This window comes from Raphanus sativus, chromosome 9 (genome assembly GCF_000801105.2).
Source record: "Raphanus sativus cultivar WK10039 chromosome 9, ASM80110v3, whole genome shotgun sequence".
Classification (NCBI taxonomy): domain Eukaryota; kingdom Viridiplantae; phylum Streptophyta; class Magnoliopsida; order Brassicales; family Brassicaceae; genus Raphanus; species Raphanus sativus.
In genome coordinates this window covers 22,249,700-22,262,477 of record NC_079519.1, presented here as the reverse complement: position 1 = coordinate 22,262,477, position 12,778 = coordinate 22,249,700, and the positions used below count along the sequence as shown (strand labels likewise).

Genomic DNA, 12,778 nt, shown 5'->3' with positions numbered 1-12,778 from the left:
TTCTAGCTACTCTTGATATCTAGTGCATACAGCATGAGTGGTTCTTTTCAAACTGCTACCTATCTAGTAATACTTTCAGGTATCGAATCATCATTCATCAATGGGAAGGCCTGACACAGCACCAATGTCAAGGGTTAACCCAACCTTTAACCAAGTGTTTGACCCGAGAAACGTTCCTAAATCCGCACACTCTCCCGATTTGTCTACTCTCTTCAACGAAACCAGTGTTTATGGATCCAAAGACGATTGCTTCAGTAAGAGCAGGTAATGAAAATTACCTGAGAGATTACGTTGAGATTACACCAAGCTCAGTGGACGATCGTGGAAATACAATGCTTCATCTTGCTGCAGCCGGTGGTCATGCCAGCCTAGTGCTTTCTCTAATCAATGCTTGCCCAGGTCTACTAATGAAGTCAAATCTAATGGGTGAAGTTGCTCTTCATGTTGCAGCTACTTGACTTCATAAAAAATATATCTTCTAGTGACCTAGGTGTTGCAAAGAAGATATATTTTGCCAAGAACAAAAACCAAGACACTGCTTTGCATGTTGCCTTGAAAGGGAAGCATATGCTGGTGGCTTCCTGTTCGGTCTCTGCAGAGCAATATTTGTCTTTTGTTGCTAACAGTAATGGATTTTCTCCCATGTATCTTGCTGTTGAAGCTGGACAGGCAAATCTCGTGACAACAATGTGTCATGGAATACACGATTTAAGTTCAAAGGTTGGAGGGAGATCCATAGTCCATGCTGCATTGAAGGTTAACAGGAAAGGTGGTTTGTTCATAACTAGACCTTTTAAGTTTCTTGTTCTTTGATCCCAAAATCTATTTTCTTAAACAGATATCATTGCCGCTATACTTAATAAAGACGCAACTCTAATGAACTTGAGAGATGAAGGAAGGACTTGTGTTTCCTTTGCAGCATCCATAGGATATTATGAAGGTATTTGCTTTCTTTTGGACAAAGATCTAGACAAGGTTTATGTCAGCGATGATGATGGATCGTTTCCAGTTCATATGGCGGCCAAGTATGGTCAAGTTCAAATTCTTGAGGAAATTCTTAAACGTTGTCCAGAGGCACTAGAGTTACTTGATAGAAACGGTCAAAATATTATTCATGTTGCAGCAAAGAATGGGAAACTCAAAATCATCAAGTTTATACTAAAATGTTATAAGGATAAAAACTTGGATAAGTTGATTAATGAGCAAAATGTGGTGGGAACACACTTCTGCATTTGGCTGCAAAAAACTGGCACCGTAAAGTTACAAGTATGCTTACTTGGGACAACAGAGTTGACCTGAAAAAGATAAACTACAATGCTTATTTTGTATTTTTCTTGCTATTAAAAGAAAATTTTGAATTCTCTACTTTGCATTAACCCATATAAAACTATCTCCAACATCCACATCTTACATAATTCAGAAAGAGACACAGCAGAGAGTAAGAGAAGAACACTGAAACAAATAGTTGAAGTCTTAAAGAACATAAGAATACGCTTTGAAACTTATAGAACACAGTCAAAAGACAAAAACATACAATGTGGTTTTCAATGCTAACTTGCTGTAACTAGTCCACCTACAACCAGCACTGCAGAATTCTAACTCAAAGTTGTAAAATCATGAGATAAGGAGTTGATCATTTTTTTTCAAGTCTAGCTCTTTTAACCAATAAATGACCAACGAAAGACTCGTGAAGAGCATTCCCCATCAGTTCCATCTCGCCAGTATGCAAAGAAAACCAACATTGAGAAGGGAAACCGTAAAAAGTAGCGGAAAACTAGAGGACTAAATGTATAAGGCGAAGCGTAAGGGATGATGAGCAGAAGCAGAGCCATGAGATAGAAACCTCCTGAAGCCAAGACAAATACTGCAAGCCAATGATGCTGTCCCAAGACCAGGTATAAGCCTGCGACAAAAGCCAAAGACATGGAGATAATAGAAAACCCAAGAAGTGGCACAATAAACTTGAAGGTGGTCAGCATGCACTTCATGTCAGCCAGTTGCGTCCCTATAAGAGCAACCGTTGATATAACAGCACTATATACTGCGATGCTATTGCAGATGACAAAAGCATGAAATGCTGATTCTTTGTATGAATGCTTCACATTTGACTTGAACTCTGTGCTGTTATAACCTAGTGGCACACTCAAGCCAGCAGCAAAAGCCATTGTAGCCACGAGTGTTGCCACCACAAGAAGAGTGTTAACTCTGTCCTTGTACATCTTTAGGGTGAAGTCCTCATCTGTGGTAGTACTGTCTGCTTTTAGATGAACACGTGGAGCTCTAGTGGTACCGGCAGACACCAATGCCACCCATATCAACCACTGAAAATACATATAACATAGGTAATGTCAACAGCTTTTGTTCACAACAGCTCTGGACACAGTGAGAATGTTTGTAAAATTACATACCTGTTGGAGTGAAGGAATCGCAGCCATATACTCCTCAGCTGCATCCAAAGTAGTGAACCCTTTGTGATTTAGTACTTTCAAGTCAACTCTGTTATCATGTATGAAGAGACTAACAACCTTGGGATGAGAGTTTATGCTGGCTAGATGTAACGGTGTGTTTCCTTCTACATCTTGTTCATTGATTAACCTTTTGATGTCAGCTTTTCTTAGCAGATAGGCAACAGCTCCTGCATTCCCATTTTCAGCAGCGACATGAAGAACGTTTTGTCCCTTTGAGTTAAGCATCTCTATTGTGTCCGGGTGGTGTTTTAAGATCACCTTAAGAGCTGAGTTGCGACTTGAAATGCAAGCTGAGTGTATAGGGAAAGAACCATCTTCGTTCTTTATCTAAGCAATCTGCGTAGAACTCCCACATCTAGCTAGCATATGCTCCATGCCTATGTCATATCCAGTGGATGCTGCAAAGGCAAGTGGAGTTCTTCCATCTTCATCCCTAGAGTCTACCAGATCTGAGTCACTCTCCAATATAGCTCTTAGAACATCAAGATTCTGGCTTCTCAATGCAGCACAGACGACTGACTTGCCAACAAAGCTTGCATTCAGACCCTGTAACATATGCTCTACAAGTGAAACATGTCCAGCTTCAGGCGCCATATACAAGGGAGACAAACCCTCCTTGTCCAAAAGAAAGCAAGTGCTCTGATCTTCCCGAACAAGCTGCAAGGAAACAGCTACATGGTTCCCTTTCAAGGCGAGATGCAATGCAGTAAACCCATCACTGTTAGACACACTCAAAATATTCCCAGCTAGTATCTGCTCTGTTCCAATCACAATGTTTCTATCTTGTGGAAGACGCCTTAGAGATTCAATCAGAAAGTCAACTATAAGCTCGTGTCCTGCAGCAGCTGCTTCATGGAGAGCAAGGTTTCCTTCAGAGTTCTGTCTCACAAGAAGAGTCTGATAATGGGAGAAATTTGGAGAAAAAGTTACCAACTAAGTTAGGGTTCCAGCTTCTAAGAACGTTTAGCTCATGGTCAAGAATACGCCTAACTATTTGGTCATGACCGTAGATGGCCGCGAGATGTAGAATTGTGTTTCCTTGAAAAGTGACCTGATCAAGAATAGGAATCTCATTTTCCTGCATAATCTTTTCAAGATCTTGCACCTTACCCATAACCACTGCCCTATAAGTCTCAGGATCCATAAATGTAGTAAATAAACTGAATCTTACATAAACTGAATCTTACTTGTTGGACTTTCAAACCAGCAGTCTAGATGATCCTCTTCTTTAATGATAAGCTTGACCTCCTCAAAGATGCTGAGAGCTTATGCTTGTAAATATAAAACTCTGGGAATCTTCAGAACATGAATTTTTAAAAAGGATAAAGACATAAAAAAAAGCTATACATTCGTAGTACCAATCTTACTCATATGAAATATGTACTAATAGTGGACTATTATTGATTGTATATGCTAAGGTATTCTGAGAAATTAAACAACAAATATAGCAGGAAACAACTACAGCTGTCTTGTCCTATAGAGTAAGTAACATGCAATCGTGGGAACAAGTAGTCTTAAAATAATCAGAAAAAAACTTTGCAACATGTTTTATTAAAGAAAAGCAGTGGATCCATATTACAGATAAAGATGCGTTCCAATATTGAAATAAGGCTTTTTTGATATATCTCCCTTAAGACGATTTTAACAATTTTCAACTTGATCCCGGCTTGAGGATCCCATTGACTCCCTCTTCAAAAAAATGGAGATGTCATCATCGTCTTCACTAACAAACCACAAAAGAATATAGAGATAAAGACTGGTTAGATCTTGAACAAAAGGAATGCCATAGACCTGTGGGATAACGTAAGGTCCGAGGAGGACAAGCATCACATTACAGAAGGTTGCAGATATAATATGTATCTTGTCATCAAGCACGGTGTTTTCTTTTACTGCAGCATTGACTCCATAAATGAATGCTGAAGACATGAAGAATAGAGCAAAGAAGAGTGAAGGCAAAGCCAAATGAAAAGCTCTGTGCGCGAGTTCTTGATCTCCCAACTGTGCCCAGATAAGAGCAACTATTGCTATAACGGAGCATTGCATTGCCAAGGTGTCACATACCAGAAAGTTTGAGAAAGTGCGGTCATCGATCAAAACAGCCATGCCCAAGTTTGGAGCAGAGGTGTTAAACCCACCTGGCATAGTAAAACCTGCAGCGTACGTTATGGTTGCAACAAGAGCTGCCACTAGTAGAAGTACGTTGACACGGTCTTTGTATTTTTCACCATAACCACTAAGAGTCTCTGATCTGCTTCTTAAAGTCATCCCACTTGTTGGACGCCAAGTAACACCTCTTGGTTCATAAACACATAGCAAGACCATCAATGTCATCCTCTGTTATCCCCAGAGAGATGGAAACAAAACAAAAGGCAATAATGAGCTCTAAGTGGTTTGATTTTGGAAAAAGAAAAGAAAACTGTATATAGGTAGGACATACTCCCTCTGCTTCATATTACTTGTAGTTCTAAACTTATCCACACAGATTAAGAAAACATTTAATTTTACATATTTCCAAAATAAAAGCATTATTAACAATACACCTAACCATATATCAACCAATAGAAAAATATAATAGAGAATATTGTCAATAAATTTTGCATTGAAAACCGAAAACGACATTTATTTTGAAAAAAAATTTCTCTAGAACAACAGACAAATAATTTGAAACGGAGGGAGTATGTTTTATACCTCTCGCAAAACATAATCAGGCTGCAGGTTTATCTCTGCAATATCCAGAGGTCTCAAACCATCTTTGTTCTGAATATTAAGTATCTTTGAGTTGGTCATAGCAAAGCAAGTTCGAGGTCGCCAGTTTATGGTGGCTAGGTGCAAAGGCGTATTCCCGTTCACATCTTGCTCCTTGATAAGATGGTTCTTTGTACCACCAAGTCTCTTGATATAACCCATCAGAAAAGATGCAGCTTTCCCACTCTTTGCTGCAATGTGAAGAACGTTCTGACCATCTCTGTTAAGTTGCTCTACTGAGTCCGGACAACGTTTTATAATCTCTTTAACAACATCCACATGACCTTTTTCCACTGCTATATGAATGGGAAAGGAACCATCATCGTTGCATTCAAAGACGGTTGAGGTTGAATGGTCTAATAGCTTGTATACTCCTTTATAAAACCCTACAGATGCTCCAACTGAAAGACAAGTTCTTCCTTTTTCATCTCGCTCATTGACAAGGCCCGGGTCTTCACTGAGAATAACTTCAAGAACATCTGTAACAAACAATTGGTAGGAGTTTCGGTTAGTTCTTTGAGCCAAAGAGATCTGAACAACAACTTAACTTAACTTGGTGACAAAACCTGTATTCTTGGCCTTTAGAGCTGCATGAACAAGTGATTTTCTCCCTTCTAATTGTGAGGCCAAGCCTTGGATGTTATTATGAGAAGGATGTTTCAACATTGAATTCACAAGGGACACATTACCAGCTAAAACTGCCAGATACATGGGTGATATTCCATCCTTATTTGCAATAAATGAAACACGTTGGTTTGCATTCACTAGACAAGCAGCTGTCTTCATTAGTGCTGATGTTCCAGTATATGAACTGCATCTGATACGTCGTTGATGCATGACAAAGTGTGAAATAGATTGGTTCCTAGTGCGATGCTGATACATCAAAAGCTAGGACGACAGAAATTATCAATGCATCAGACACGTAATTATAAAGAAGAGACAACTATATATGAACTAGAGAGTGTCTTTGGGGGTCATTTAAATTATTCAAGGACAATCAATACCTCTGTTTTTTCATGGAGGTCTTTCAGGGCTAAGTGTAGAGGCGTATCTCCATCTTTATCCTTGAGAACATAGAGATTCAACCTCTCCCTCTCTTCCTCCGACGATAGCTTAGCTGAAAGACATGTTACCGACAAAACAAGTGTCTCAACAACTGCTAAATGGCCAGCACGAGCCGCCACATGAAGCGGAATCCGATCCTCCCAATTTGGCTCCAATAAAAGAGATGGACATTCAGAGACTATGCCTTTCACTAGCTCAAGATGACCATAAGAAGCAGCAAGGTGGAGAATGGAATCTCCCTCCTTGTTCTTGAAGCATGCCATTGGTGTTTCATACCGTTTCATCTTCTCCAGAAACTCTATGTTCCCGGCTCGCATGGCACTAAACATCTCTGATTTCATGGCCACAGATTCACCGGGAAGGTTATAAAGATCAGAGAGTCTGAGATTGGTTAAAAACTCAGGGACAGACTCCTTAGGTAGCGGTGTGCATGCTCTTTTTTGGCTTTCACCGTTATTCATCAGGTTCATGAGGAAGTATCTTCGGTTGCGTTGGTCATGAGACACGTCCGTTGACCTCTGTGCCTCAATTCCATCTAGACTAGCTTCTGAAGGATCCATCTCAAAGCCTAAAATCATTCCACAAACGTTTGAAAACACCTGTTTTAAGTTTTTAAATCAACGATTCCATGAAAAAAGAGGAAGAGGACAGAGAAACTTACAAAGTGGACTAAGGAGATGAGACTTTGCTAAAATCTTGAGAGAGAGAGACTAGATGTTTTGTCCATTTATATATAACCTTCAAGGTCTCTCGACCCATGTGCATGCTGCCGAGAATTTAGCACAGTCGATCTATAAACTAATGGAATGTTTTCTTTTAAGGAATAACATGAAAGATTCAACGCATTGACAGATCATCCTCTTCAACATCAAACTTCTTGACTGGTCTCAACGGAAATTCAAACAAGAACAGGAATTAATAACTCGCATTAAGTTATTAGTACTCAAGACGCTGAAGTCGTCTGTAATACCAATTTGAAATACAATTAGCTTATTACAATTAGCTTATTTATTATTCTACGTATGGTCTGTAATTAGTGTAATACATGCAAATCAGGCTTTTTCATTTGGATGCCACTATCCTCCTGACCATAACTATACAAAGATGTAACCCAACACAAAAGTACTCAACATTAAGGATTAAGCAACTTTCATTCGTTTCTACCAACACAAAATATACATCTCTTTGTCTATGTTTCCTCACACTTTTTCAGAAAGTGAACAAGCATATGACAAAACTAGTGAGGAGAACTCTAAAACAGTAGAAGACACAGAGCAACACAACATACTAATAAAAACAAGACGATTCTTCTCAACGATGATTTATCGACCTGCATTATCTGTCTTCTCATCCTAGGACAGCTAGTCCCTCCAAGAGTCCGGATACGTGAATCTGTCCATAACTCAGTGTTCCAAACAACTCCGTAGCCTACCATTTCTCCAACGTATAGACAGATCATCCTCTCTTCAGCATCAAACTTGACTGGTTCTCAACGGAAAATTCAAATAACAACAGGAGTTAAAAACTCAATTTCAGTTGTAACTTAAACTCTCAAGTCTTATGAAAATCTGAAGAAAAAAAACATTTACTTCTTATTAATTACTCTATCCATGGGCTGAGTTACACACATGCAAAGGCCTCTTTACTTTGCCTTTTCATCTGGATGTTACACTATCCTCCAGACCAAATCTATACAAAGATGTAACCCAACACAAAAGCACTCAACATTAAGCAACTTTCATTCGTTTCTACCAACACAAATGTACATTCTTTGTCTAAGTTTCCTCACAAGAGCAAGACAAAGCTAGTGAGGAGAAGAACTCTAAAACAGTACAAGACACAGAGCCACACAACATATTAAAAACAAGAAAATTCTTCCCAATGATTTATCGGCTTTCATTATCTGTCTTCTCATCCTCGGGCAGCTAGTCTCCGCGAGATTGTAAGTGTCCGGATACGTGAATCTATCCATAACTCTGGTTCCAAACAGCCTCGTCGCCACCATTTCACCAACCATCACCACCATTGGATCCATAACAGGAGAGTATGACAAACTGTTGGAACTCATCACCCCTGAGACAGGGTAGTAACCATCATGCCGGTTATTGAAATGAACCCGTTGAGATAACCGAAGATCGGTACTTGAGTTCACCATCTCAAGCTTGTAAACCGGTCTTCTAGGCACAGCACAGGTTGTATCTTTGTCCTGACTATTGCCACCGCCTCGGCCATACAAGGGAACCAAAGTAGAGTGAGAGACTTTGGATTTACAAACAGGACACTGTTTATTATGTCTTTGGTGGTGTTCATCGGTGGTCTGTACATGAAGCCATTTGTGGATGCAGGGCCAGCAGAAGAGGTGGCCACAGAGGGTAACAACGGGTTCTTGCACTGAGTCTAGGCAAATGTTGCAGTCGAAGCTGGAATCGCCGTTGGTATCTTCAGAAGGATGTAGAGAGGCTGTGATTGGGTCTGGCTTGGTGTTGTTGAAAGTAAATGCACCTTCTCCATAGAGTTCTCCAGAAGCATCTTCAAAGGATTGGTCCATGGCCATTGTTCAAATTTCTGAAAATTATTTACAGCAACAGAGGATTGATTAGATCCAGATGATAAAACATTGGTATAAATCAGGTGAAGATATGCACACAAAGATAGCTTAATTTTATTCAAGGTGTGGTGAGGAGGATTAGGTTATTCGTAAAGGTATCAATGATTGTTAAAACAAAGAAAAAAACAAAATCTATAAAATCATGAGGATTATATGCATAATCCTTTTTTTTTATCTAAAAAAGAACCCTAAATTTTGAAATTAAGAAAAACTAATAATTCAAATTGAAAGCTAAAATCTTTCAGAAAACCCATAACCGATTATCAATAAAATCATGGATAGATCAAGTTTATATAAATAAAGCAACAAACTTGAGCGGAACCCTAAATTTCGAAATTTAAGAAAAACTAGTGATTCAAATTCAAAGCTAAAAACTTTCAGAAAACCCATAACCGATTATAAATTAATCATCGAAAGATCAATTTTATATAAATAAAGAAAAAAAAAAACTTGATCAATGTAAAACAAACAAGAAATAAAAGATCTCAAAAGTCATCGGTAGAAACAGAGAGAGTCAAAGTCATCGTCTACATAATCAGAAAAAAACAATTCAGCATCGATTCAAATCAACCCAAAAAAAAATCAAAAGACCCGAGAAATCGCCGGTGGAGAATCAAATTCATATATACAAAGTCACATCGTCTACAGAAAAGCGCGTGTCAATATTTATACAAAGGAATCGCCAAGGCACGAATATAGGGAACCGGGACTGAGAGAGAGAAGTATACGAACCAGAGAATCGGCGGCGTTTGAGGGGAAACCCTAAGTACTGTATCGATGACTGAATTGAACAGAGAAATATTAGATTGAGAAACGGAGAAGAAGGAGAGCGAGAGAGAGAGAGAGAGAGAGAGGGGGAGAAGAATGTGGTTTGGTTTTGTAGATATAGCAATGGAGTAAAAGAGGGGTTCGTACTTATATTAGAAGAAGATATTATTATGTGAACTCGATAACGCAAATGATATCCGAATGACGTGGCAATGTTAAAGATTCACCGGTTTTCTTTTTGGTAATTTACTTTTTTAACCACAGGACTAGTTATTAGCCCATAGACATCTTTGTAACCTTTTTTTTTGTTCTCGGGACTACGAAATCCATATGTATTAAATACTAATAAATCATCTCTTTTATTGGCCACTGGTTTAGCCTCTCTCTGTGTTTTGTGATAACTTTTTTTTTCGTGATAACTAGTCATTGACTGTAGGGTTGGGCAAATAAACCGAACCCGAAAATCTGAACCGAATCTGATCCGATAAAAATGAATCCGAACCGATTTGAACCCAACATAAATACCGAATGAATCTTGTTTTTTAGTATTTCGGGTTATGGGTATTATCCTAACCGAACCCGAATCTAAATGGATATCCGATAGAACCCGAAACATTCAAAACCCTAGAAATTTTTTATACTAAACATGATCTCAATTCCTAATATCTACTCAAAATACATTAAGATATATGGAACATCTAAAATACTTATGTATTACATAGAGGTTGGTGGTTCTATTACATGAATGTTGATTGTTAAAGGTGGCTGTTGAATTTTGAAATATTTAGATTTAGATTTTGCTTTCATTAAACAATGTTTCTCCATTTATGAGGTCGTGATTTTCGTTTTTGATTTCATTTATTTGTTTTTCTTTTTATCAATAAATATGTTTTCTTTTCGTTTGATTTTGAATGATCATAATTGATGTTCGTTTCTTATTTTTAAATCGATTTTATTTATATTTAAGTTACAAAAAGGTACAAATTATGTAATTGAAACCAAAACAAACTAATTTTATTTATGTTTTGGTTACAAATTAGGTACAAATCAGATATTTTTGAACCGAAGAACCGATTGGGATCCGAATCCGGAAGTACATTGGATTGTACCGGTTCTTTGAAGGTTTACTAACCCCGACCCGAACCCGATAGAATCCAAACCGATCCCGAACTGAACTTTTAAATAATCCGAATGAGGCTGATTTTGATAAACCCGAAAAATTGAAATCCGATTGGATAAAACCGACACCCGATTGCGACCCCCGGATGCCCATGCCTAATTGACTGACAAAAAGAGTAATTTATATTTATGTTTAAGAAGTTGTCTGGATGGATAAAAACGATCGCACCAATCTTGTTTCCAATTTTCTTATTTAAAAAAAAAAAAATTCCGCAAAAGTTCTCCTTTTGATTGATTATGCGTAACGGTCGTGGCACGACGCACACTGTTCAATCGCTTTTTTAGGTGCATTCACCAAACTTTTTTCTTTCGTCATAAATGTTGGCACGTAGAGAAATAAATCTGTTTTTGTACATTATGAATCTACTACAAAACTAGTCAAAAACTCTTGTGAATGATTCATAATCCATAACTTCTTCTGAATGTTGACTAATAAGTACGATGGTTGCAGCTATATATCTGGCCTTATTAATTGGCCCCTAAATGTCAATGTTCCCTATGAATTAATAACCAAATTATTGATCGTTCAAACATTTTGAAAACAATATTAATATAGTAGTACTCCCTCTGTTTCATTATAAGTGTCGTTTTAGACTTGTGCACACGGATTAAGAAAGCATTTAATTTTGCATATTTTCAATATAAAAACATCATTACCGATACAATTCAACCAATAGAAAAATAGAATGGAGAATAAAATTAATAAATTTTGCATTGAAACTCTAAAACGACACTTATTTTGCAACGAAAAAAATTCTCTAAAACGACACTTAATATGAAACGGAGGGAGTATTTGTGAGGTGTTAAACCTTCAAACATAAATGCATAAACGTTCAAAAAAGTTGGAGTTCGCCCTAGGAAAGACTCTTCCAGGTCCGCTTCCCAAACCCACCGCTTGAATGGACTCTCTACGTTTCAACTCCACCGTCCGTTCTTCTTCCCTTTGAAGAACTTCCTCTGCTTGTCCATGGTTTCGATGGCCACTGCTCCCTCTCCGTTCCGGTCCATGCCTCCTCCAGATCCACCGCCGTCCTTTGCCATGTTCCTGGTTGTCGTCGGAGTTTCTACGCTGGAGCCTCCAAAGCCACCAGATCTCTCTATAATCTCAAGAGTAGTTAGCTCGGTTCCTCTCAGCACCTTGTTCTCCTTTACTCTACCGCTGTCATCCTTGGCCATGTTTTTCGTCGTCGTCGGATCTAAGCCGCTGAAACCTCCAAAGCCACCAGACCTATCTTTGACTTTCAGTGCTTCACTGTTTGCTCTGGATTGTACTTTTGGGCTCTCAGATGACTCACCTCTTGCCATAGTGCATCCCTCTCCTGCAGTATGCAGTCTTTTTACCTCTACTGCAGTATGCAGCTCCACTTTTGGTGTATTCAGGTTATATTCTCTTCTTTTGTGGCAGCTTGAAGGTTTCATGTCTGATATTACCATTTTCCCTGTGAATAGGGTGTTCTTAGACAGTAATTGTCTTACTGCTTTCTCTACAGAACTTGTTATTCTAAAATTTCCACTTGTTTTGAGAAGTTCTGTTGCAGGAAGTTTAGTGTTGAAGATTAGAGATACCTCAATCTATGTTCTGATCAAAGGCTCAACAAATCGGTGTTTAATCACCTTTACATTTGTAGCCGATTATGTGATTGTTAAATGTGCACTTGTTGCTGTTTCAGTCTCAAACTTTATATCACTTTATGTGTTCTATATTTCACAGGGTTACATCTCCATTTCCAGCTCAATTGGCCTAGAGTTCAGAGGACTTCTCTATAATTTTAGTTGTTTATGTGATATGTATGCCTACATTTATCTTTGTTTTTCTTTGCACTCAGCTTTTGTTGTAGCTGATTTTATTTGACCAGTATGATTTTAGTATCATGTGCTGTAAACTTTTCCTCCTCTGAAAGATAGTAAGAATCTATATAAAATGTTGTTTGATCAAAAAAAAAAA

The 12,778-nt window shown here is 38.3% G+C and overlaps 3 protein-coding genes and 1 pseudogene across 6 annotated transcripts; 1 reads left to right on the top strand and 3 right to left on the bottom strand.

Annotated features, from left to right (window-relative positions):
• The first annotated feature begins 73 nt into the window (after positions 1-73).
• Positions 74-1,456, top strand: LOC108825000 (protein ACCELERATED CELL DEATH 6-like; annotated as a pseudogene).
• On the bottom strand, positions 1,367-3,829 carry LOC108826674 (protein ACCELERATED CELL DEATH 6). The gene is given in 3 exon segments (XM_018600053.2): positions 1,367-2,321; positions 2,409-3,386; positions 3,388-3,829. Coding segments are annotated over 3 exon segments (1,866 nt in total). The 5' UTR covers positions 3,613-3,829; the 3' UTR covers positions 1,367-1,658.
• A 146-nt stretch (positions 3,830-3,975) lies between these two features.
• Positions 3,976-6,838, bottom strand: LOC108824999 (protein ACCELERATED CELL DEATH 6-like). Of its 4 annotated transcripts, none has more exons than XM_056993958.1 (4): positions 6,209-6,838; positions 5,780-6,101; positions 5,157-5,692; positions 3,976-4,802 (listed from the first exon to the last, which is right to left on the bottom strand). In XM_056993958.1, the coding sequence occupies exons 1-4, from the start codon at positions 6,836-6,838 to the stop codon at positions 4,110-4,112; spliced, it is 2,181 nt and encodes a 726-aa protein (XP_056849938.1). In that variant the 3' UTR covers positions 3,976-4,109. The 4 variants fall into 4 exon arrangements, with proteins under 4 accessions (XP_056849938.1, XP_018453853.1, XP_056849939.1 ...); XM_018598351.2 differs by having other exon boundaries at positions 5,780-6,086; XM_056993959.1 differs by having other exon boundaries at positions 6,218-6,838.
• A 1,161-nt stretch (positions 6,839-7,999) lies between these two features.
• Positions 8,000-9,782, bottom strand: LOC108823953 (E3 ubiquitin-protein ligase RMA1). The gene is made up of 2 exons (XM_018597270.2): positions 9,619-9,782; positions 8,000-8,843 (listed from the first exon to the last, which is right to left on the bottom strand). The coding sequence occupies exon 2, from the start codon at positions 8,830-8,832 to the stop codon at positions 8,101-8,103; it is 732 nt and encodes a 243-aa protein (XP_018452772.1). The 5' UTR covers positions 8,833-8,843; positions 9,619-9,782; the 3' UTR covers positions 8,000-8,100.
• Positions 9,783-12,778: the final 2,996 nt, after the last annotated feature.

Coding starts and splice junctions, on each gene's coding strand:
- LOC108824999 (XM_056993958.1), bottom strand. CDS start 6,838: ATGGATCCTTCAGAAGCTAGTCTAGATGGAATTGAGGCACAGAGGTCA. Junction 6,102..6,208: donor AAAAAACAGAGGTATTGATT/GTCCTTGAATAA, acceptor CTGTCGTCCTAG/CTTTTGATGTATCAGCATCG. Junction 4,803..5,156: donor CTGATTATGTTTTGCGAGAG/GTATAAAACATA, acceptor TGGGGATAACAG/AGGATGACATTGATGGTCTT.
- LOC108823953 (XM_018597270.2), bottom strand. CDS start 8,832: ATGGCCATGGACCAATCCTTTGAAGATGCTTCTGGAGAACTCTATGGA.